Here is a 22,675-nt window from a genome sequence, read left to right on the forward strand (position 1 = left end):
CACTTCGCGCTTAAAAGATATGATTTTAAGACACGACGACGACGACACGACATCTAGTAGCTTATCTCTATCCAAACGGAGAGGTATGGTATCTGTACGTCATGATGGCGAGTAGAATATTACATGGATCGAAAACAATTATAAATTGTTTACGAAATATCAACAGAACCAACAATGGTATTTTATATAATTTACTATGTAAAATATTATTTATGTATTTCTCGGATTTCTACTTACCGTGTTTGCCTAACCTGAAAAGATGCAACCTCGATTGTATTCAACGATTTGTTAGTGTTTTATTCTGCTTTTAGCTACAACTTTATTAACATCACGAGTTCCATTGGACCAGCATATAAAACTAGCTCATACCAACTTTTTTAATAGACGTAAGCCCGTTTGGTACACTCTCTTCGTACTTGCTAGAGTTTGATCAATTCTGTCTTTTAACTACGAGAATATTTCTACCATTCAGGATCAGCGACCAACTTGTGGAAATCTGTTACTAGTGTCAGTAATGCTGGGAAAAGGAGAGGCAGAGGAAAGGCTGTACCTAGAATGAAGGATTTGAACAGGGGAAAAAAATTGGGCTGTGGGAAAGTACCAATTTTATTTCCAGGGCTCAATGCTCCTGTTTCACAAGGAGAATTTGTACTTAAACAAAGACGCCTTATGCCGAAAGAGCTACCGCAGATTGAAGTCGATCGCCCACGGCAGATCACAAAAAGACGGAAGATGAAAATTCATCCTCTGTTAAGAGGTTGGTCCGGGGGTATGCAAGGTGGTAGAAAGATTGGACCTCCCGATCCCATCGACGGCGGTTCGTAGTTTTCCAGTTTAATATCAATCATTTACGTGTATGATCTAGGAAATATAAATTTGTATAATATCAGAGGCTTTCGAGGGATTCGAAACGTGGATATTGTATACCAAACATGTGTCTGTTATGTCGAGTAATATGGGTCGAAAGAAATGTACCCGGTGTATGGTCATAACTGGGAATGGAAAGGGATTAGCCGGGTTCTCGTGGAACACGAGTCGTGAACTTAGATCAGGGCTAATCACGGCTAAGAACAGGGCTGGACAAAGATTAATTCACATCGAGAGATATAACGATCATACCGTCCTTCATGATTTCTTCACGCAATTTGGTAGAACGAAAATATTCGTAAAACAAAAGCAGAAGGGCTACGGGCTGGTATGCCATCGTGTACTTCGAGCGTGTTGCGAGGCGCTCGGTATAAAAGATATGTACGCTAAGGTTGAAGGATCGATGAATACTAATCATATTGTTAAAGCTTTCTTCATTGGTTTGTTACAACAAGTATGTTCCTTAGCGCCGTTTTTTTGCCGGAAGTACTCCAATTTTTCATTGATAATGTTAATCGCAACATTTACAGAAAACGCACGAACAAATGGCGAACGAGAAACAGTTACATCTGGTTGAAATAAGAAAGGAAAATAATTACTTTCCCACGGTTCTTGCTTCACCGCCGAAAGCTCGACGCTCTGAGGAAATTCCACCGGGCGAGGATCTGGATTTCAAATTATACATAATGAACGGAAGAGTTCCTCTAGCTAAAAAACCGAGGGTGCCTTTTTACACGAAATTACCGTCGTGGTTGATTCATCTGCGCAAGCAAGAACGTCAGAGAGGACAGAAAGATGTCGTAATCAGATCACTGGCCGAGTATGGAAGTATCTCGAGTTTTCTCACGGAGAAATATCCCGAAGCAACGGCATACAAAAACAAGAAAAAGAAGAAACAGGACGAAGACAGCATTGAATAGTAAAATTGATGTAAGGAGAAATCAAGGGACGCGGTAGCATCCCGAAGACATACATATACCCACAGAATTCTTTCCACATTCAGTTATTGAATTCTAGTTAATAAAATTGCTTATAATTAAATGTATATTCTGTATATCGATAATAAAACTAATTACACGAATTTCCTCGTACCATTGAACAATGAAGCATGCATATCTCATTGAAAACATAAAGACTAATGTTGTGATCTTCATGTTTATCTAGCAACCGGAATAGCGAGCATACCGCAAATATATTACGTAGGTATAACACGTTGTACGTGTAGGTAGGAGAAATGACGAAGTGTAACATGCGTGAAGTTAATCTTAAGAGTACCGGTAAGGAAAATACATTGTTTTATTGTTCGATCGAAATTTCGCTCCTACAAATCGTCTGACATTCTTATTTAACAAGTTTCGTCTGTAACCTATAAATTTCCATTGAACATAGCGTACAATCAGGATGGGCAAAATTACTTTCAACAATTAACAATATATAATTCTATGAGCGCGCATTTACGACGCGTTTTACTGGCAAAGTGTGTTGTTGATGCTGGGAACAGAGCCTACATGCGTAAGAAAAAGCAGTTGTGCAAACCCAATTGCAAACAACGATACGTACAGACAGATTCTTGTACGAACAATTTTATCGATAAACTGGCATACGATACTTTACATCATCCAGCGGTATACAATTATCACATTACATCGTTACTACTAACTGGTTCGTGCGATTTCATAAAAGGTATACATTTATTAACAGGATTTCTTGAGAATGAACTATGATTCAAAGTATTGTTATCCGTGTGAAGCAGAAAAACATTTCTCCAGTAATTACGATTACGACTTGACGTCGCGAACGAAATTGCGTAGTCCCGCGATTCGCCCAGGTCCATTTAAAACGAATAATTCCGAACAGTATTCGTTAAATTGCAAAAGCACCGCGCGGCGACCCTACACGCAATCGAACACTAGCAGTAGAAAAGTATTCAAATCTCAGGACACGAGAAACGCGATGAAAGTTCAAGATAGGTGAGGTAGAACATTTTGCTTTGCGATTTAAACTCGGGCTCGTATAGGTACCAATAGATTTCACTGTTCCTTGCCAATGTAAAAATATACACGCAGATATGAAGAAATTTCGATGTCCTATGAGTCTAGTTCTGAATCCTTATCGCAAGATACAAATCGTCTTTCATCGCCACCGATTTACACGTCAAAAAGTAGCGAGGATCATGAAATCGAAGTAGCCGCTTCGATCGACGCTAAAAAAGTATTCGCGCAGCCCGACGACACGGAGTACGTAAAATTTGTATACGAGATTACGCGCGATATAATATTGAATGGTCTGTATACGGACGAGGAATTGCAGATAGTGTTCAGCACACATATCGAGAAAAATAGAGCGGCTTTGAACATGGTCAGAACAATATTTCTTACCATCTAAATTGCATAAAACAATCGTTTAACATTTGTGTATTCCTAATTAGAATCGGATGCTGTACGAAATTTATCAATTAAAGATCGCTTTGAACATGACGGATGAGAACGACGACGATGACTTGGAAGATATCGTGTATTCCGAATATATGAGGACTTCGTGTAAGTTTCGACCGCCGACACCGCCGAAAACTTTGAACAGCGAAAGAGTACTAGAGAAGCTCAAGTATCAACAAGTGGATGAAGCGAGACGAATGTCAATTGACTCGCATAGAGCGGTCGTATTAGTCGATGCCAATCCCGAAATACGTGTAACCGAAAGAAATGTGCTTACGTCGTTATTAGAAGCCAACATCAGCCCCGAGAAAGCGAATGAGATTTATAAAAAAATTGTCCTTGTAAGCGACGAGGTGCATCCGTCACTGGTTCGTTAAACAAATTATATCGTCATATTTTATTTATACTCATTGTACGAATTTAATCATTTATTGATCAATTGTACGAATTACCTTAGATTGGAAAAAACGAGGAATCGAACGATGAAAGCGAAATGGAATTAAGCAATCATATGACGTCGCACGAAGTGAAGAAAATGAACGAACAGGAAGGAATTTTCGCGAACGACGATGTTACAGCACGGGAACATCAAAATTTACAAGTATAAAAAGGTAGATATACATACGCGCATACATTATAAGTACAATAGAGCTCTTAGTTTAACCGCGCTCCATTTTTATACTCGATACTCGATTGTACTTAATTATGAAGATAAGTAAAAATCTATAAATCTAGATTCTTATTCGTTCGTCTATAAAGAGTATTGTTAAAGAAGTATATTAATTATTGTTACACCTTTTATTTATAGAAATACGTAAGTGATAGATCGTTGCCTTCATTTTGTCAATTCTGTTACATTCTCGTTCGTTTCAACGGAGATAAAATATGTAGTGGAAAAATATATGTTACAGATGTACATACATAATTACAACATATACATACATATGTACATATAGTACCCATATTTAAAATATATACGTATTTTTATGTACATACTACATACATTTAAATGTATAAACGTTTGTTCATTTTTACAGTAGTTGCACTCAAGACTCTGTCTGTAGAGATCTTTATATTTAATCCATATATCATATATATTATACTATACATTATACATCGATTAGAAAATTAAAGCACCTATTTCTCGTTATTCTTATCGAAATGCAATATTGCATTATTCTTCGCTTATGATAAATTTATACATAACTTCTATAAAATTGGAGTGTAAAAAAAAATAAAACAAATTTNAAATACAAAATAAAGATAAATATTTTTGAACTGTCACCTTGCAGTTAACAATTCCTGCTTACTTACCCCAGATTAAAACGTCTATATGAAAATTTGATCGCTACAAATTGATATTAGCTACCATACTCCGAGAGAGCTTATAAAAAGTAATTTGTTCGTCCTTTCTTATCAACTGCCGTCAGACGCGTTCGACGAGGAATCTTCTAGTTCCGGGGCATCAGGACCTCTGTTTAAAATACTAAGAAGATCTGTGATATGGCTTATAGTAAAATCTGGCTGTGGATCATCCCTTAACAAGGACGACTTATCCGATATTGGGATCCAAATTGTAGCTCCCAGCCCTGCCTTCACTCCACCTAAGGAAAAAACGATATTAGTCTCTATTAAAGTATTTCTTATTCCTCGTATAAACATTGCATGAATGATAAAAGTAAAGTACCGAGAATATCTGTTTCCAATTTGTCGCCAACCATTATGCATTTGTCTGGTTTGACGTTTAAGAACCGACACGCTTTTCGAAATATTTCTCTCTCCGGTTTTTCCCATGCCAAGTCTCCCGACACAAGGATGATGTCGAAGTACTGTTCCAGCGAAAGTTTTCGTATTTTCTCCCATTGAGCGTTAGAAGGTCCGTTTGTGATCAAACCTAGCAGGTACTTCAGCCTCATTTGTCGGAGCATTGAAACTACATCTGATGCCAGCATCAGATAATAGTATCGCAGATACAACCATCGTTCGTAAACTTTCTTCGCCAGATACGAATATTTTTCTCCGAGTGCTTTGCTCCATAACGTTATCCGCCACACATCCAGAGTATGAGTGACGTTGTCAGGACATTTTCTAAAGAGTTTCAAGTACGTTGTCGTAATCTTGACAGACACGTCTTCGGGTATACCATATTCTTGCGTTAATTCCTCAGCCAACTGTTGAGTAAAGTCAGAATACATATCGTTAGATACGTTTGCTTAATCTACGATGTGTAAATCAAGCGGTATTACATAAAACTGAACAAAATACAAAGTTCACACTAGAGGAGAATGAAACTGATTTCCACATTCAACATGATTTAAACGTCTGCCGACATGAAAGTGGATGTATTGCGTTCTGATAATAATCGAGAAAAATAATGATAAATGCCTAATAGCAATAGGGCAAGAAAAATGCTTTGTTGAATGTGGAGTTGAATGTCTGAACCAAGCTTATAGGAGGAAGGATTTAAGATTCAAACGGAGTTTAGGTCACTTAATTCAGTTTTTGATGATTACCTAGAAAATGTATTGATTCATTGAAATACTCGAGCCGAATAGTGGACACTCGAAGTGGTACCCGCGTTCATTGCTGTAATCACAACAGAATGAGTTGTGCCAACAAGAAACTTATACTATTTATTCCAATCCTAGATGCTTCACTCTAGTTTTTGTTGCTAGTTCACATTCATATTTATCGCTGCCAGATGATTTTGCCACGTATTGACGTAATAAAACGTAAAATATCATTCTCGTGTTATTCAATGGAATTGCGTCATTAGTAACTTCTTTTTATGCTATAAAGATGGGTAAATAATTCAGTAGATACTTTAGTTTAGAAAAACGATTTTCACTTTAATATAAAATCACGTATCGTTTTACAAAACTGTTTCGTTACACGGAAACAACTTTTTAAGTATGTACATACACTCTAGATTGTATTAACATTTGGATACAGAGCACTCTTATTTAGTATATCGTAGTAGCAGTAAATACATATTAGTTAAGTCCATCGCTTGCCAGAAAACTATTTCCAGAGATGTGCTATCTAACTTATATTTATTTATTGCGTGCTGTTTTGCAAAACTCGAAAATAGGCATACAAATACATAGGTAATCGATCGAATATTCAACTGAATAACATATGTAAACCAAATAGATTGTCCTAGTCCCCGAAAAGATATTTTCCAAGTTCCATCATACGATGATTTCTACACACGGTCAAAGCTCCGCGTTTCTTCAAAACCGGAGCAACATTTTCATCTGCTTGGACTAAATGACATAAAAGATCTTCAAAAGCAGATTTTACATGCGGTTCAAGACTTCCTATCTTTACTTTCTTCAGGGTTTCAATAATCTCTTCTGCCCAACCAGACTCGAGCGTGAACTGCGAAAGCCAGGGTATGACCTTCAACACTGCAGCCATCGTTTGCATTCCAAGAAACCACAGTTCCATAAGTTCCGTCCATCTTTCCTTGTACGAAATGGCAACCACGAGTTCGGTTGGATCGTTACTCTCATCAATGATATACGCATCCCATAAGAATCTTATCGTAGCCTGAATATATCGACAGATAGAAAAATCGTTCTTTTTAACGTGCATCGCCTGTTGCTTCAATAATAGTAATCCTAGAACTGCGAAATGACCATGCAGCACCAAATTCTCTGGAATTTGCTTGAGTTCAGGGAGATTGTTGAAAATGAATTTCAGTAAAGAAATAAACGTCGATGACTTCTCTACTAATTTCGCTTCGAGTACAGTGATGTTCATCAAAACGTTGCAGAGATAGACCATAGCCTGCCTCGAATCCTTGATAGCTTCGAGATCTACTTCTTCTTCTTTTCCTTGCTCTTTTATCGCCTTCAATCTCTCTGCCTTCGGTACCGGCGGTTTCTTATAATGCACAATCGTCCAATGGTAAGATAAACATTCAAACAGGACTTCCTCTTGTTTGTGTTGAAGTAAAATCTTTCTGGCTTCTTCTTCCACGGTCAAGTGGCATAACGCAGGTAATAGAAGCCTCAATAAGTCAACCTCGCTTACCGGATCGTACGTAACTTCTCCGGAGGTCATTCCCTCGTCACCTTTGGCCTTAGCATTCGCCTTTGCCTTCTCCGCGAGTTTCCTATTTCTATGCGCGTAAAACGTATCATTGGCTACCGTCAGAATGTAAGGCAGCACCGCGCAAACTTGCGAACGCATAGCTGTTGTTTCTTGGGCGAGCCATGCTGCTAGTACTCTTACCGTGGCGCAAATAAACATTCTCTCCCTGGGGTCCTTCACTTCTTTCATTTTAGATACAGCAGTTAATAGACCTAGTACTGCGCCAAAAGCTCCCTTTAAAGCTGTGTACAATGACTGCTTCTCTTTCTGATCGAGATCTATTTGATCGCTGGTGATGTACCCGACACAAACTTCAAGGATGGTGAAGCAAGCTGTTATTAAATTTGTATTAGCCACCACAGCTTTCAATTGCTTTCCTTCTAATTGCATTCGAACTTCTATAGACGCCAGGTGAATCAGCAATAAGAAAAATACTTTCGGCTTCTCTTTGTTCGATAAAGCCCACTCTGGTCCCAATAAAGATATCATCGTAGAAGCAAGAGCTAATGCTGAATCACGCTGATTCTTGCCTATCTTCGATCCAAGAATATCGGACAAACCTTTGTGAATGCTGCTTAGCCAAGATTCATCTTTAGCAGTTTCGCTGATAATTTTCTTCCTACAGGATAATAGTAGAGCTTCTAAAATAACGCACAAATTAAACTTTCTCTCCGTATGATCCGTTTCGAAGTCTAACGCGATTTTATTCATAATAGCGTGGAAGGGTGCGGCATCAGTTGCATCCCATGCCTCCGGATTGGCAAGAGTGACCAATATGTTTAAAGCCTGATCTGTTTGAAAACTTTTCTCCGAATAAATTTCACACATCTTGGAAATAGCATTCTGCTGGATCAAAGCTTCCTTCCCTGGAGGGTAATCAGCAATGTGCTTCAAGCACGTATATGCCTCGCTAACAGTAATCAACATATCGCTGTCCGCGTCCTCGTCCCCTTCAGATACGATTTCAAGTAGCGCAGGTACATGAGTAATCATATCAGGATGAGAAGCTAATTCTGGCTCTCCACAAAACGCAGAGAGTATAGATAGTGCGACAGACTTGTATACTTGTGGAGGGCAGTCCACGGCGTTGTCCTTCGAGCATAACAATTTCTTTAGGAACTTGGTTCCTGTAGCTTCGAACAGCATTCTTTTATCCACTGGTGTACAATCTTTGGCATTCACCAATTTTGTGACCATAAACAAGGCGGCGAACTTCTCTGAGTCTGACTCAGCAGACTTCAAAATGGCCACACACTTCTTCACATTATCTGAGGTAGTCATGATTGCTTCGTTATAATTTTAGCTTCCTTTGTATTTCAACTTTATTGGTACTCTTATTAAGCTGACAGTTTCTCAAATCTGGCACACAGACGATTCAAACATATTATTTGCATTAAGGAGTATCCAGTTGGTTTTCACAGAAGCTAAGCAACTTTCATCTGTCACAGCCAAAAGCCAACTGGCAGTCCTCCCAGAGCAAACTCCTTAAAACTAGCCTTGCCCTTTGACACACTCACTTAGCAGGACAAAAATAAAGTTATACCATCACGGCTGCTCGTTTCGTGAAAGCAGTAAATACGTACTTGTGTCAGCCAGCAAATATGAATTACTCAGTTGTGCTAAATTAGGAATATCGTTGATATTTCTGTTGCTAAAATGTCGATCGTTAATATCAATTATTGTATCGAACGGGACAATGTTAAAGACTGTTCAGAACAATCTGAAAATTGATAGTCTTCGTTACTTTCAAAATTATTCAAAGGTGATCGTTATCGTGTAAAAATTACTTACGAATACTTTGAACAAAATTGTACTGTGCAGTCGATTGGTATCTCTAGATCGTGAAAACCTTCAGTACCGTGGTTGTACGCTTTTTCTACGTTACACCGAGCGTCTGGACAGTACAGTAGGATCGGTTAAAAATAACCGCCCAAGAGAAAGCTCTATATCAGGGAGTCGGCTCGTATTACACAGAAGATTCTATTCTCGTGCGATCTTCGTATTCAAACGAAATTAGAGGGTAAATGCACTATTCGCTGTACCACCTCTTTATACACATACATACTTCGGAAATACTTAAAATACGACATGCCAACACGTGTGACCTTTTAGCACGTGATCCATGAACATTTTGTATCTGATCGACGGTTAATTAACAATTGTTTTTCACGTATTCTCCAGGAGAAAAAGTTGTTGGTATAAAAGATAAAATGACAACTAGTGTAGACTGAGCTAATAGCAATCTTGTCCACAAATCTTCAGGAAGAAACACGCGCGCACACACACACATGTATACTTATATATACAAATTCTTACACTCCGATAGTTAATGCATACTCCTCCGAACGTTAATATAAATCTTAGCGTACCTTTCGACATGTTTGATTATCGCCCTTTCTAGTTTCGATGAGAGTATTGTCCAAATCGAAAAACACAGCGCTTATTGTTACGTTTGACGATGAACGGAAGTGCTTCTTATGAAAAGTCGCCATTGTCATCTTCGGTATAGTATAATAATCTGCTATCGTTATTGCTAATTCGACGACGACGACGTCCCGACAAGAAAGAATCGCGCATGAAAGTATACGTTAATGGTCAAGTAACGGCTCCCCTTTGAAAACTTTTCAGGGATGAGTGTATCACACAACTCATTGAATTTTGGACTTTGAATCGACATACACATAGACAAATCGCGGCACATTCACATAGGTGTAGTCTTACATGAGATATATATTTTAATGTATACATAGTTTATTTTACTTGCTTTCCTTTATTTATTCAATCCTTTCATCGTTTCAATTTATTAATTAACCAGCGAACATTCTATCTGTATGGAATAACTTCTTTGATAGAAATATGTTATACAGTTTGATTAACGTGTTCTCGACGTTATATCCATAGATATATGACATATATATGTATCTATACATTTTGGCGCTAAGATAAGTTCCTACTTAAAGTTGACAGTTACAGTCGATGAATCTACTGCGTACGGAAAAAGTTTCTCGATTACATTAGTTTCGAAATGTCGGCTTTACCACCCACAGTTCAGCTTGAAGAAAATGAAGAAGTAGAAGAACAAAACCACGTGAGGTTAATAAAAACTCTCGAAGTGAGTTGATCGTACAACATCATCTATAATATTGTCAAATATTATTTATATGAATTACAATGCATATACTTTTTTATTCAGGGAAATGGTATAACTGCAGGAGATATAAAGAAACTGGAAGAAGCTGGTTATTACACCATCGAATCTGTTGCTTATGCCACTAAGAAATGTCTGCTTACTATCAAGGGTATCAGTGAAGCCAAAGCAGACAAAATTTTACAAGAAGCTAGTAAACTAGTTGTGATGGGATTTAAAAGTGCTAATGAAATTCATCAAATAAGATTGAACATAGTTTTTATATCAACTGGCTCCACTGAGATGGATAGATTATTGGGAGGTGGTATAGAGACTGGGTCTATCACAGAGATATTTGGTGAATTTGCCTCTGGAAAGACCCAAATATGCCATACACTTGCTGTCAATTGCCAATTACCTATAGACATGGGAGGTGCAGAAGGCAAGTGTTTATACATAGACACAGAAGGAACTTTCAGGCCGGAAAGATTAATTGCAGTAGCAGAGAGATACAAAATTAAAGGGGATAGTGTACTGGATAATGTAGCCTGTGCCAGGGCTTATAATACAGATCATCAAACTAAACTGGTGGTTCAGGCTAGTGCCATGATGGCTGAATCTAGATATGCATTGTTAATAGTAGATAGTGCAACTGGTTTGTACAGATCTGAATACAATGGAAGAGGAGAATTAGCTGCCAGACAGACACATTTAAATAAATTCCTCAGAATGCTACTTAGGGTAGCTGATGAACACGGTGTTGCAGTTGTTATCACTAATCAAGTTGTCGCACAAGTTGATGGTGCTGCTAGTATGTTTGGTGGTGACACGAAAAAACCAATTGGCGGTCACATTTTAGCACATTCCAGTACTACAAGATTATATTTACGCAAAGGTAGAAGAGAAACTAGGATATGTAAAATTTATGACTCACCCTGCCTGCCTGAAAGTGAGGCAATGTTTGCAATAAATGGAGATGGTATTGGGGATGTTAAGGAATAGTAATATACTGTTTATACTGACATAAACTATTCAAGAATGTGCCTTACGAATAATGAATTCCCACTTATATTTTAAGAATACATGACATTTTCTTTTAAATACAGAATAAATGTGATTTAAGTAATAATTGTTTCAATAAATGTATGAAATTACACATATCCATTTAATTTTGTTTTGTACATTTAAAGACAAATTTGTACTTTCATAGAAAATATATTTTTGCAAATAACTTGCGAATATTTATTTATTATTCACATCATCGATTTATTAAACGACATATATTATTTATCTATAGATAATCTTTTAACTAGACGATCTATGGGATGTATTGTATTGAGAAGACAGAATTGTTCAGGTGAATCTTAACGAATTACATAATACAGTAACATGTAAAAAATTCATTGGGTATCATAAATCGTTTGATTGAATAAATACAATTACAAATACCATTCACCCTTATCGCAAAGTGCAATGTTTATTTTTCACGTAAATCCATTTTGTTTACAACGGAGTATTTCGAAAGCTGCGCCGCTACGATTCTTACGCCATTACTCTTTTAATATTAATTTGAAGAAAAGGAGTGTTGGGTCTGCAGTTTTTTGTGCAGATCAAGTAAGCAAGAATTTAAAAAAAAATTTCCTTTCGAGGTGAGTTATAGTTATGTGTCAGACGTCAAATGACTTGATTTTATAGCGCACAGTGTTCAGGAATCCTGATGTCCACATGATTATCATTCGTGGTTAATTCATCGGGCGTTTTAGGATATCAATATTTATAAAGTACCAAGATTATTCTTAACTTTATATTCGCTTATTTGTTAAGCATTAAATTACTGCGCGATTTGTTAACTGTACTTACATACATGCCACGTATACGTATGCACGTACGTAAGTTTACACGTGAAATTGATTGTATTTCAGTGTGAGAGCATCGTCGACGACAATGAGTGAAAACACTTCGCAGCATATTTTACCAAATGACCAACCAGTAGCTTACTTAGATTGCGATACTGCATTTCGTGCATTGACAGAGAAGGAGAAATTGTATGCTCATTATCTAAGCCAAGCTGCTTGGAACGGTGGTCTTATTGTAACTCTACAAACTTCTTCTGAATCACCATTAATATTCGCCCTTCTACATAAAATTTTCGTATCTGAAACTGTGGATGAATTGAAACAGTCTGCTCTGAATGCTGGCCTTAATGAAGATCAATTTACAGTAAGCTGAATTACAGTAAACTTAACTGTTTTCTTTCTCTAAGAATAACAATGAAATTAACATTATTTTATACCTCCAGGCATTTTTAGTATACACTTGCGGAATCTTTGCAAATGCAGGTAATTACAAGGCCTTTGGAGACACTAAAATAATTCCTAACTTGCCCAAAGATAAATTTGAAGCTGTTGTAAAAGTTTCGAAGGCATATAAAAATGATTCCGAAACTGCTAATGTGATTTGGAACAAAATTAAGGATATAATGTATTCCTTAGAGGGAAAATTGAAATCTTTAGGATTAGGCGAGAAGGGAATTACAACTTATTTTTCTGCCAACTGTACAGAAAAAGATGCACAGTTAGTGAACAATTTTATGCAAAGCAAAGGGCTGGAATCTTACAATGCAAGATGTTTTAAAACGACAAATAAAGGAGATAATATGGATGTATACGAAATTAGATTAGCTTCAGTGAAGACTGATGATGATCCTGATATCACATTATCAGAAGAAGTATTTAAGAATGCTAAGTTCAAAATTACAAGAGGAGATTACAGCAAACTACTGATTCCGGTTGTTGATAATCTTGAAAAAGCGAAAGAGTACGCAGCGAATGAGAATCAAAAGAATATGTTAAACAAATATATAGATAGTTTTAGTAAAGGATCCTTGCAGGATCATAAGGACGGTTCGCGTTTTTGGATTAAGGATAGAAGTCCTGTTATTGAAACTTACATAGGTTTCATTGAAACGTACAGAGATCCAGCGGGTCAGAGAGGCGAATTCGAAGGATTCGTCGCTATGGTGAATAAAGAAGTATCGAAGAAATTTGCTGCATTAGTGAGCAATGCAGAGAAATTTATAAGCAAACTCCCTTGGGGTGAAGATTTTGAGAAAGATAAATTTCTAAAACCCGACTTTACATCGTTAGACGTTCTAACATTTGCAGGATCCGATATTCCCAGTGGTATCAATATCCCTAATTACGATGAAATTAGGCAATCGGAAGGATTTAAGAACGTTTCCTTGGGCAACGTAATCCCAGCAAGCATGAAATTGAAGGTGATACCGTTTTTATCCGAACAAGATCAAATTTTTATGAACACTTATAGATTAGATGGTTTCGACGTGCAAGTTAGTTGCCACGAGCTTCTTGGTCATGGGACAGGTAAACTATTGAGGCAACTCGAGGATGGCTCGTATAATTTCAACAAGGGAGAAGTAAAAAATCCGCTAACTGGTAAACCAGTAGATAAATTCTTTCTACCTGGTGAAACGTATGATTCAAAGTTCGGTCCTCTGGGTTCGGCGTATGAGGAATGCAGAGCAGAAGCAGTCGGCTTGTATTTAGTTCTAGAGAAGGATATACTCAAAATATTTGGTCACGAGGGCTCAAAGGCAGATGATATAATATACGTGAACTGGTTGGTCCTAATGTGGGTTGGCTGTGCAAAGGCTTTAGAAATGTATCAACCATCGACTAAAAAATGGTTACAATCTCATTCGCAAGCGAGATACGTTTTGCTCAGAGTTTGTTTGGAGGCTGGCGATGGTTTCGTTAACGTAATCGAATCTGAGCCCAGAAAGAATCTGCTACTAACCGTTGATAGAACGAAAATTTCAACAGTAGGGAAAAAAGCGATCGGGGACTTCTTAACTAAATTGCAAGTTTACAAAAGCACAGGCGATGTCGAAGCAGCTACAGAAATGTTCGAAAGATACAGCGATGTACCTGAAACGGGGCCGTATCCATGGGCTCGTTGGAGGGACATAGTTTTGGCTCATAAAGAACCCCGAAAAATATTTGTGCAGGCTAACACGTTTGTAAATGGTTCGTATTTAAAGAATTACGTATATTTGTTACAAAAATGACAATTATATTAATTTATTTATTGTAGATAAGAACGAGGTGCAACTGAAGAACTATGAACCCAATTTTGCTGAATTGATTCAGTCTTGGGTAGACAGATTTCCTTCTACAGAAATTTCCAAAACTCTCATTGAACTTTGGGAACAAGATAAACAACATTTCCCGCTTTAATATAATTAAACACATATACATCCAACAATAAGTAACCTCAGAAACATTCGTTATATATTTTTTTCTACGCATAATGTAATATATATATTATATACGTTCATAAATATTATACCTCCGATTAAACGACATTGATTATTTATTGTTTTCCCGATTATAGAGAAAGGTACATACATAAATTTCCTCCGATCGCTGTAATTCGAAATGCTAACGAAATATGTAACGTGCAAACGCGCATGTTCGTACGATCGAATTGGCGGGAAACACGTGAAGAACGCAGTACAGTCAAGTACAATTCGGTAAAATGGTGTCCGAAGAGAGTTTAATTTATCATTTTATCAACCTAGACTGTGATATTTCGGTCGTAGATAAATACGCGTTAGACAAGTGTAAGTCATTTAATAATACGTAATTGGAGCAAAGCGAAAATCCTGATTTCTAACTAATAATACGACTCTTTTGTGTTATAACCTTATCTTAACATTCATCAACTGATCGACTGATTCTTGAAGAAAATTTTTTCAATCAGGTCTTCAGATTTGTGTTGCCCACGATATAACCGAAGAGAATTTTGTACAATCTTGGTTATCATATACAAAAAAGTACTTCATAAATGTCACTCCAACAATAAACGAGCTGATCAAGTTCGAAGATGTAATATTCAATAAAAACAAAAATAATTCTATACGAGAAGCGATAAAAACAATGTCGATAAACGACGAGGAAAATGATCTTTTGTATCCTTTTGCATCTTCTTACTGAAATCAAATTTTAATCGTTTTAAACTAGCTTATATTATCCTTACATGTGCATAATGTATGGAATTGTAGTAACAATGTTTTGGACATGTATGAAAATCCACAAGACTCTTCGTTAAAGGTAAGCTCCTGTTTCAATTGTACAGGTTTTTTGTTTCCTGTTTTAATTATTGTGTGCATGCATAACGAGTACAAAAATTTATTCGTATATTAGCGTTTATGTTTAAGAAAATCATTTAGGATTAAAAATATCTAAGTGAGACGTGCAGTTCGTAGATTAAAACGAAATGCTAAGGCTGCATTTTTCACCGAAGTATACCTGTATAGCTAGAATACGAGCAGGCTACTTTTACGATTTGAAAAGCAGCTCGGTCCCCTTATTCTTTCTTTCAAGAGAAAAGGTCTCTACCCCTGTAATGGGTTTAGACACTGTTGCCAGATTTGTGAAACTATCCAAAATACATACATACACCTACTTATTTATTCTTCATAAAGAATATCCGTCGACTAGTTGCATGCAATACGAAGTAAAACAACAAATATTAGATGAATCTAGTCATTGAGAAAGTGATATAGTACTTGGAAACGGCAGATTTTCAGTGTTAAACCTTAACCTTGGAATTGGAATGATTTACGCCGTTCTGGCAACGCTGTCTCACATTCTTTATGCTCGATCTATGGTCCGTAGTAAGGTAGCAATGACGTAAGGTTTCTACCTGAGATTCTTATTCTTCGTATAGTGTTTTCGAATCGTACTTCACAAAATCATAGGAAAGATAGATGAGAACTGAAGCTCATATTATTATGACCGTTTCAGTTGCTAACTACGTGAGTTAAATGTATATATTTGTTTAAAGACGTGAGCCAACAATAGCATTAAATCGTATAATATATTATATACTGCTTCAGATTAAGTAAGAATCATATTTCGCTTTCTCTGCAATCTTTATTAAGAGATCGCGGTTTCAGCAAACTCGGTCGTATATCGTAGGATGAAATATTCATGCTAAATACTAATACGAAACGTTTACTGTAGTAAAAGTTACGAGTGAAGCCTCCGCTGGCATTTCCCGGCAGGTGGTTTCTTGTACCTAAGTGATGCGGCGTTGTAGGATCTCGTTGCAGCACCGTAATTCCCGCCAGAAAAATCGTCCAGGTAGATCGCCGCCATTATCCCCTCTTCTTTCGTTCCCCGTCTCCCACAAAGGACACTGTACCGTGGAAGGGAATATTCGATTCACTCCTATTGGTAGAAAAAGGACAGTGTACCTTCTCGTATCGAGAGGAGAGGGGTTTTCGTTCCATCTAAGAGAGTTGACCAGATTTCTTCAAAGGGTACGATTTCAGTTTTCAAGGACCCAGGCTCCATTATCATTCCGATGCGCGCGTTTACACGATATTCCGAACAAAGCGTTACTCGCTCCGCGCAGTTTCGCCGTACAATCGTCAAGTTTCACCGAGATGGTTTGGCCACGAGTTCGTTTCGCTCGTAGACGAAACGATTACGGTTCGTATTTTGAAAAAATCGTCGGATACGATGAAATATCTCGATGGCGTCGAATCGAGACGCCATCGTTTGCCTGTCAGCGCGTCACGCGGGGTCGGAGTGTGTTATTTAGTGTACATTTTGCCGGCTGCTTGTGGACTTTATAGTTTACGTAAGCTATAAATTGAATGTAAAATTCACTGTTTGTGATGCGGGCTGAAAATCTGTGTTAAATGGTACTAGGGGGGAAGTGTAAAACGTGTACTACACGTTGAAACGGTCGAGTAAAGCGTCAGCCATTACGGAATTCGGTTTGAGTAGATTTCATACTCGAAAGTCATTCCGCCAATCGTACAACGTTCCGCGTCACAACGACCTGTTGCTATTGCTACCTACCGCCGTTACTCTCACTCCTATGATTCATTTCGGTTTTCCTTTGCTTTTCCTATTATTCTTTGCGCAATCGGATTCTGTGCTACGTGTTACGAAGACGTGCCAGACTCATCGCTTTGCATCAGCTTGTTCGAACTTATCGTTGTAAGAAATGCGCGATAAATGTATTTGCCAATATTGAGAAAGTTCACGGATAACCTTTCTCCCACTGATACAGAACTGAACGAGCATGTTGCATCGCTGTACGTAAGAAAAATAGTATTCTACGTGAAAAACGGAAAATGATCGGTTATAATCGTCTGCGTGCACGCGAATGTCGTCGACCGTTCGTTGAAAGTTCGGAGCGTCGCGTCGTTACAACCTGTTGCTACAACTATATCGCGTACCTGCCTCGGGTATCGTTCCATTCGAATCTTTTGAACATTTCACACAATCAGGCGATTATTCTACGTAGCAGAGGTATTATACAATGACTTCTTTCTTTACACGCGGTACACATGCAAGAGTACGCGAGATACGTGTGAACGCATAATATGTCTAGTGTAGTAACACTAAACGCATGTAAATTATAGTACAGTTTTAGTTTTCTTAAGCGGTGCTTAGTTGAAAGATCGGTTCCTTAGGGAGTTGCTCGTATCTACCAATTAAGTGCAATTGACCAGTAACTGACAGCCCGATCTCCTTCCTCTCTTTGCTCCAATTTCTCGTTTCTCGACGTTCTTACGCGTGGACTGAGGAAGAAATTCAAGCGTTTTCTTGTACTTAAAAAAATGAACGAAACTCAAGGCGTTGCATTACATTAAGAAACGAATGAACAAGTCTGAGCATGTTACAACTGTATCTGGTAAAAGCTTCTTGTTATTTCCCACGGTATCTCTGTGAACAGTGGGGCGAAAGATTGCCAGGGGCGGTTATGTAGTTTGTGAAGGGAGGGATGGGAGGAGAAATAGGCTTCTGGCTCCGTGTGTACTCGGCTGGGAAGAAGGGGAAAGAGGATAGCTCGGTGATCGACCCAAAGTTTCACATGATCTGGTACAACAAGTATCGTTCACATAAATTTTCCCGTTCGCGTCTCTTCTTCATGTTCTTCATATAATTGTAAATAATGTTCTATACCTTATCTCTTGAAAACGACTGAATTTATTATCGGAAGATCGTATCGCTCGTATCGAAAAATTGGAGAGACGTGAAAACCGGTTCTCACGAGGAAAATCTAATTTTAATGCGATGTAGGAGCATCGGACGCTAACTGCAAGAAATAGTCTGAACTTGATCGAAACGATATGTAATAAAAGTACGTGCCGAGAACGATCAGGTTAATAACAATTAACCCGTCTCGTTATGATGATTCCCGGACAATAGGCTGCGTTATAACTATTTTCCATTATTGTAGCGCATTATCAGCTTAAAATCGGCTTTTACTGTGAAATTTTCTTTATTTCGCTGGTATATTCGTTAAGCATTTTAATTCCCAAGTACGCACGATATGTTTTACAATGCATCGTGCGAAGGAAGAGGGCACGGGGAGATGGAAGGAAACGAGATTCCTGAATTTGCCAAATGAGTGAAGGTCTAGTGCACATAGTACGATCGAATTGTGACTAGATCCACACTCATTAAGCACGTTTGGGTGTAGACATCGAAGCTTCGTAGCGACTACGGAATGAGTTTTGCCACGTATACGTAATATAATTGTATAGCGAATTGATCGACAGGCAGAAAATTCTCGATGCAGACGAGCAATTTTCTCGGAAGGAAAGCTCGTTTGCACAGTCTACAGCAGCTAATTCCATAGACGAGTATGAATGTGGTGCACGTTTCAGTTTAGTTCGTGACTAGATACATACTCGTCTACGGTTGCTTGTTATGCAAATTATATACGAATAAATTTTTCATTTTATTTCACTTTTAGGATTTCATTATTTTTTTTAATCTTTATTACATGAGTTTATATTAGTTTTTTTTAATCTTTATTACATGAATTTATATTATTTCTTTAAAGCAAACAACGTCGACGTCGAGTAAAAGGGCAAGGAGTCTGTCACAGGAGACAGAAAATGGTAATAAACTGCGGGCAGTGGACCGAGACTTTACAGCGTCGACTTATGAGCCATCACCGTAAGAAAATGTCCGATTGTATATAATTACTTATACGTGTATCTAATCATTGCAAGTTGCAATCATTTTTATAGAAATATACCTAATCGCGCTCCAAGCATAACTGTTCGGGGAAAGATTCTTTTGAGTTTCGGGCTGAAAGTTGATAAATGGAAGAAGGAAAATGAAGAATTATCGATCCTTAAAGCCGATGTACCTCTCGTGCCTCATAATGTACAATACATGTATGAAATGCTTGATAGACAAAGACAACTAATGGTAGAAAGGTGCGAAACTTTCGGGCGGCGTCTGTGCGAAATTTGGAAACGCACGGAACCCGAAGATTCCGATGTCCATTCCGTAGAAAATATAATGGCAAGGCCTGCCACACTGTTTAGGACGTACGGGAGAATATTCCTAAAGGCCGAGAAAGGCACTCATAAGAAAATCATTCTGTTGGAAGGTTGTGAGCCATTTAAGGGTAACACCAAGTCTACGGTCGTACGCATGAATTTCGATAGGCTCAAATCGTATGCAATATTCCCGGGACAGATAATCGGGGTAGAGGGTATTCTTAATACAAAAGGCGTTTTAACGGCAACGCAGTTATTTACAAAAGGGCACGTACGATTATTCGATGCACCGAAGTTGTGCAAAGATATCAAGATATACGTCGCTGCTGGTCCGTTCACATCTATCAGTGATTTGAATTATCAACCTTTATGGGATTTTATGGAACGCGTTGCGGAAGATGAGCCCGATGTATTGGTACTGATCGGTCCTTTCATGGAAGTGGATCACCCCAACATTAGGGATTTAAGCGACACGTTTGGAGATTTCTTTCACAAACTTCTGTCGAAAATTTTACACTATTTGCAAGGGTATGCTGTTCACGAATTATTTTAAGCATCGATGGGAATATAAATTGTTACTAAAAATGATTAATATTTAGAAAATTTACAAGAGTTATTCTGGTACCTTCCTATCGAGACGCGCATCACGATTCGGTTTTTCCGACACCGGAATTTGTTCTTAACAGTAATAAAGTCGGGCCGACTTCTACAATCGTTCATTGTATGCCAGACCCTTGCATAATAAATATCAATGGTTTGCACATAGGAATTACATCCGTCGATAGCCTTAAACATTTCGGATTAAAGGAACTTTCGTAAGTAGTATCGTAACGCGATATAATATGCTGTGTTTCAATGTACAATTTTTTAGGTTCCAGTCTGCAACCGATAGAATCAGCCGTTTAGCTGACCATTTGTTATCTCAAGCTTCATTCTATCCGATGTACCCTTATTTTAAGGGATTACCTTTTGATATAACTCTTTGGAAAGAATACGGGTGCTTCCCTAAGCAGCCGCATATCATGATTCTACCGTCCGACATCAAGTTCTATTGTAAATCAATAAGCAATTGTCTTGTCGTAAATCCTGAACGTTTACATAAGTATAATTACGCTAGGATATGCGTAAAACCTGTACGTAATGATACATGGGAGCCGAATGATGTGTCTTGCGAGATTGCTAAAGTCTGATGAGGGGGTGTCGGTTATATATGTTTGTACGCGAAGTATTATAACTTGAGATACATTAAATAAAGCTGTTTCTTATTTAAAGCATGATAGAAATAACCGTTGAACGATCCCTAACTTCTGGATTCATAGATACCTTTGATCTTTTCCCGTGGAGACGTGGTTTGTCTTTGCTTTAGACCCATGCTCACGTGCGTAATTCTCGTGTGGGTCGTAAAACGTGCGATGGCGCCACACGAGCGACAATCCGGAGCCATCGAGTTTTCTGCTTCTCGTGAGTTGTGGAATCGGCCATTGCTCCAATATTTTTCTTGTGGTTGAAAATTTTTAATCTCTAATGGATATAGAAAATTGTGTATGAGTACCGAGGTAAGTTGTTCCAACTTCTTTATGTACTTGTTGTCCTCCGGCCGGTACGTTCCGACGGGAACTGTAAAGATAATTGGGCATCAGCGATCTGCCAAAATTCGTTCCGCCATCTTTGTTATAGATTCGTTTACATCTTGCTGTGTATGTTGTATCTTTTTACATTTACATTGTAATTCATATTTTGTACGCGAAATTGATTTATCTAAACCGGGCGCGTCTGCACGCGGCGCGAATCGCGGTGCTGCAAGCTTGTTTACAGGTTTATTTTCTAGTATTACGAATCATCTTACGTGGGTTTCATAATTGCTGTTATGGCCTTGGTTTTTTCATCCAAAAAAACTAGAGTTATGAAATCGGGTGACGAAAACTAAGAATTTAATGCCCTTCGCGTGCCGAACCTCGGCATCTTCTCGAAACCAACGCTTTTTTAACAGTACGATGCAATAGATTATTTAGTTACTGTTCGTCTAGTTAAAAATTCATCTAGTTTTTTATGTGACCAATAATCGACGAAATGTGTAATTGAAAACGTATGAAAATAATATTGGTTGACAATTTTATTTATTTAAAATACTACCGACGGAAGAATTTATAAGTTTCTTGATTACCGACCTATCTATTTTCGATGTTAAACGCAGCAACTCATAATTGCAATTAAATTGAACTTTGCGAACATTGTTTGCGTAGCGTATTTTATGTTTTGATGTGTTATGTATGAAGACAAAATAAAAACGATCGTTTCTATAGATCTATTCGATACAGCGCTTCATTTTAGAATGTAATATACATTTATGGAAAGATATGTTGACTAAAATATGCGATGTATTTGTTTTAATTAATCGAACACCAACGTGTAATGAATTATTTAATGCTCAACGTAGGATGTTGAAACTTTTACCGGGTATTATAAATACGACGCGGTGTATGTATCGGGAAAATGAGAAAGCGAGAGTGGCATATCGATCCGGTTAGTTTGAAGTCTACCTACTTCGAGCCTGATTATACTTTTACCGTCTACGTCTACGTAGAGCTAGCCGAAACGATTATCAACCAATTTGGCATGCACACGTGCAAAAATTAAATTTTTACTTTGCAGTATAAGTGTTATGAATATTTCTCGAATGTATAACATCGACAGTCTGACATTTAAGGATGTATTGGCTATACAGTCAATCCCAAAAGTTTATGCACTTTAGAAACGCATTTTTTAAAAAGAAATCAGACGTCGGAAGAACATTGCTAATAATAAACA

At 37.8% G+C, this 22,675-nt stretch overlaps 8 protein-coding genes and 1 long non-coding RNA gene across 13 annotated transcripts in view; 6 read left to right on the forward strand and 3 right to left on the reverse strand.

Moving 5' to 3' along the window:
• Positions 1 to 35: 35 nt before the first annotated feature.
• On the forward strand, positions 36 to 1,948 carry mRpS5 (mitochondrial ribosomal protein S5). The gene is made up of 5 exons (XM_018028029.2): positions 36 to 177; positions 312 to 386; positions 473 to 817; positions 891 to 1,321; positions 1,398 to 1,948. Exons 1-5 carry the CDS (start codon positions 102 to 104, stop codon positions 1,785 to 1,787), a joined length of 1,317 nt encoding a protein of 438 aa, XP_017883518.1. The 5' UTR covers positions 36 to 101; the 3' UTR covers positions 1,788 to 1,948.
• A 108-nt stretch (positions 1,949 to 2,056) lies between these two features.
• Positions 2,057 to 4,235, forward strand: LOC108627010 (uncharacterized). 2 transcript variants are annotated; one of them, XM_018028017.2, is made up of 7 exons: positions 2,057 to 2,144; positions 2,257 to 2,492; positions 2,569 to 2,837; positions 2,934 to 3,225; positions 3,296 to 3,670; positions 3,760 to 3,913; positions 4,111 to 4,235. In XM_018028017.2, the coding sequence occupies exons 1-6, from the start codon at positions 2,102 to 2,104 to the stop codon at positions 3,907 to 3,909; spliced, it is 1,365 nt and encodes a 454-aa protein (XP_017883506.1). In that variant the 5' UTR covers positions 2,057 to 2,101; the 3' UTR covers positions 3,910 to 3,913; positions 4,111 to 4,235. The 2 variants fall into 2 exon arrangements, with proteins under 2 accessions (XP_017883506.1, XP_017883505.1); XM_018028016.2 differs by having other exon boundaries at positions 3,760 to 4,235.
• A 321-nt stretch (positions 4,236 to 4,556) lies between these two features.
• Positions 4,557 to 10,062, reverse strand: LOC108627053 (N-acylneuraminate-9-phosphatase). The gene is made up of 3 exons (XM_018028086.2): positions 9,770 to 10,062; positions 4,990 to 5,473; positions 4,557 to 4,906 (listed from the first exon to the last, which is right to left on the reverse strand). The coding sequence occupies exons 1-3, from the start codon at positions 9,896 to 9,898 to the stop codon at positions 4,719 to 4,721; spliced, it is 801 nt and encodes a 266-aa protein (XP_017883575.1). The 5' UTR covers positions 9,899 to 10,062; the 3' UTR covers positions 4,557 to 4,718.
• Neurochondrin (neurochondrin) lies at positions 6,126 to 9,756 on the reverse strand. The gene is made up of 3 exons (XM_018028084.2): positions 9,192 to 9,756; positions 8,984 to 9,120; positions 6,126 to 8,916 (listed from the first exon to the last, which is right to left on the reverse strand). The coding sequence occupies exon 3, from the start codon at positions 8,679 to 8,681 to the stop codon at positions 6,462 to 6,464; it is 2,220 nt and encodes a 739-aa protein (XP_017883573.1). The 5' UTR covers positions 8,682 to 8,916; positions 8,984 to 9,120; positions 9,192 to 9,756; the 3' UTR covers positions 6,126 to 6,461.
• Positions 10,063 to 10,197: 135 nt separating the features above from the next.
• On the forward strand, positions 10,198 to 11,643 carry LOC108627052 (DNA repair protein RAD51 homolog A). Its single transcript, XM_026815284.1, has 2 exons — positions 10,198 to 10,512; positions 10,594 to 11,643. Exons 1-2 carry the CDS (start codon positions 10,426 to 10,428, stop codon positions 11,527 to 11,529), a joined length of 1,023 nt encoding a protein of 340 aa, XP_026671085.1. The 5' UTR covers positions 10,198 to 10,425; the 3' UTR covers positions 11,530 to 11,643.
• Positions 11,644 to 11,856: 213 nt separating this feature from the next.
• On the forward strand, positions 11,857 to 14,906 carry DppIII (dipeptidyl peptidase 3). 2 transcript variants are annotated; one of them, XM_018028107.2, is made up of 4 exons: positions 11,857 to 12,176; positions 12,450 to 12,747; positions 12,827 to 14,573; positions 14,641 to 14,906. In XM_018028107.2, the coding sequence occupies exons 1-4, from the start codon at positions 12,001 to 12,003 to the stop codon at positions 14,781 to 14,783; spliced, it is 2,364 nt and encodes a 787-aa protein (XP_017883596.1). In that variant the 5' UTR covers positions 11,857 to 12,000; the 3' UTR covers positions 14,784 to 14,906. The 2 variants fall into 2 exon arrangements, with proteins under 2 accessions (XP_017883596.1, XP_017883597.1); XM_018028108.2 differs by lacking the exon at positions 11,857 to 12,176 and adding an exon at positions 12,187 to 12,308.
• Positions 14,907 to 14,932: 26 nt separating this feature from the next.
• On the forward strand, positions 14,933 to 21,138 carry DNApol-alpha73 (DNA polymerase alpha subunit B). 3 transcript variants are annotated; one of them, XM_018028109.2, is made up of 7 exons: positions 14,933 to 15,169; positions 15,310 to 15,517; positions 15,611 to 15,659; positions 19,420 to 19,535; positions 19,610 to 20,395; positions 20,467 to 20,682; positions 20,739 to 21,138. In XM_018028109.2, the coding sequence occupies exons 1-7, from the start codon at positions 15,085 to 15,087 to the stop codon at positions 21,055 to 21,057; spliced, it is 1,779 nt and encodes a 592-aa protein (XP_017883598.1). In that variant the 5' UTR covers positions 14,933 to 15,084; the 3' UTR covers positions 21,058 to 21,138. The 3 variants fall into 3 exon arrangements, with proteins under 3 accessions (XP_017883598.1, XP_026671088.1, XP_026671087.1); XM_026815287.1 differs by lacking the exons at positions 14,933 to 15,169; positions 15,310 to 15,517; positions 15,611 to 15,659 and adding an exon at positions 15,672 to 16,366; XM_026815286.1 differs by lacking the exons at positions 14,933 to 15,169; positions 15,310 to 15,517; positions 15,611 to 15,659 and adding an exon at positions 16,376 to 16,873.
• Positions 16,703 to 22,624, reverse strand: LOC113464607 (uncharacterized). The gene is made up of 3 exons (XR_003389457.1): positions 21,714 to 22,624; positions 21,191 to 21,484; positions 16,703 to 16,781 (listed from the first exon to the last, which is right to left on the reverse strand). It is a non-coding gene; the product is annotated as an uncharacterized LOC113464607 (long non-coding RNA).
• Positions 21,308 to 22,675, forward strand: part of ERR (estrogen-related receptor) — a 13,700-nt gene continuing 12,332 nt past the window's right edge. Inside the window, exon 1 of the mRNA XM_018028104.2 lies at positions 21,308 to 21,423. Within this exon, the coding sequence (XP_017883593.1) occupies positions 21,412 to 21,423 (12 nt within the window). The 5' untranslated portion in view covers positions 21,308 to 21,411. The remainder of the gene's footprint in view (positions 21,424 to 22,675) is intronic.

Source organism: Ceratina calcarata, unplaced genomic scaffold, assembly GCF_001652005.2.
Source record: "Ceratina calcarata isolate Rehan_Ccalc_2016 unplaced genomic scaffold, ASM165200v1 scaffold436.2, whole genome shotgun sequence".
Classification (NCBI taxonomy): Eukaryota; Metazoa; Arthropoda; class Insecta; order Hymenoptera; family Apidae; genus Ceratina; species Ceratina calcarata.

Excerpts from the sequence above, each read along its gene's own strand:
- mRpS5 (XM_018028029.2), top strand. The coding sequence starts at position 102 with ATGATGGCGAGTAGAATATTACATGGATCGAAAACAATTATAAATTGT. Across the intron at positions 387-472 it reads TACCAACTTTTTTAATAGAC|GATCAGCGACCAACTTGTGG; the intron begins GTAAGCCCGTTT and ends TCTACCATTCAG. Across the intron at positions 1,322-1,397 it reads TCATTGGTTTGTTACAACAA|AAAACGCACGAACAAATGGC; the intron begins GTATGTTCCTTA and ends CAACATTTACAG.
- LOC108627010 (XM_018028016.2), top strand. The coding sequence starts at position 2,102 with ATGACGAAGTGTAACATGCGTGAAGTTAATCTTAAGAGTACCG. Across the intron at positions 2,145-2,256 it reads AGTTAATCTTAAGAGTACCG|CGTACAATCAGGATGGGCAA; the intron begins GTAAGGAAAATA and ends CATTGAACATAG. Across the intron at positions 2,493-2,568 it reads ATACTTTACATCATCCAGCG|GATTTCTTGAGAATGAACTA; the intron begins GTATACAATTAT and ends ATTTATTAACAG.
- Neurochondrin (XM_018028084.2), bottom strand. The coding sequence starts at position 8,681 with ATGACTACCTCAGATAATGTGAAGAAGTGTGTGGCCATTTTGAAGTCT.
- LOC108627053 (XM_018028086.2), bottom strand. The coding sequence starts at position 9,898 with ATGACAATGGCGACTTTTCATAAGAAGCACTTCCGTTCATCGTCAAAC. Across the intron at positions 5,474-9,769 it reads ATAATCAAACATGTCGAAAG|TTGGCTGAGGAATTAACGCA; the intron begins GTACGCTAAGAT and ends TTTACTCAACAG. Across the intron at positions 4,907-4,989 it reads ATTGGAAACAGATATTCTCG|GTGGAGTGAAGGCAGGGCTG; the intron begins GTACTTTACTTT and ends TTTTTTCCTTAG.
- LOC108627052 (XM_026815284.1), top strand. The coding sequence starts at position 10,426 with ATGTCGGCTTTACCACCCACAGTTCAGCTTGAAGAAAATGAAGAAGTA. Across the intron at positions 10,513-10,593 it reads GGTTAATAAAAACTCTCGAA|GGAAATGGTATAACTGCAGG; the intron begins GTGAGTTGATCG and ends TTTTTTATTCAG.
- DppIII (XM_018028107.2), top strand. The coding sequence starts at position 12,001 with ATGTTTATTTTTCACGTAAATCCATTTTGTTTACAACGGAGTATTTCG. Across the intron at positions 12,177-12,449 it reads AAAAAAAATTTCCTTTCGAG|TGTGAGAGCATCGTCGACGA; the intron begins GTGAGTTATAGT and ends ATTGTATTTCAG. Across the intron at positions 12,748-12,826 it reads TTAATGAAGATCAATTTACA|GCATTTTTAGTATACACTTG; the intron begins GTAAGCTGAATT and ends TTATACCTCCAG.
- DNApol-alpha73 (XM_018028109.2), top strand. The coding sequence starts at position 15,085 with ATGGTGTCCGAAGAGAGTTTAATTTATCATTTTATCAACCTAGACTGT. Across the intron at positions 15,660-19,419 it reads CACAAGACTCTTCGTTAAAG|CAAACAACGTCGACGTCGAG; the intron begins GTAAGCTCCTGT and ends ATTTCTTTAAAG. Across the intron at positions 20,683-20,738 it reads TTCGGATTAAAGGAACTTTC|GTTCCAGTCTGCAACCGATA; the intron begins GTAAGTAGTATC and ends ACAATTTTTTAG.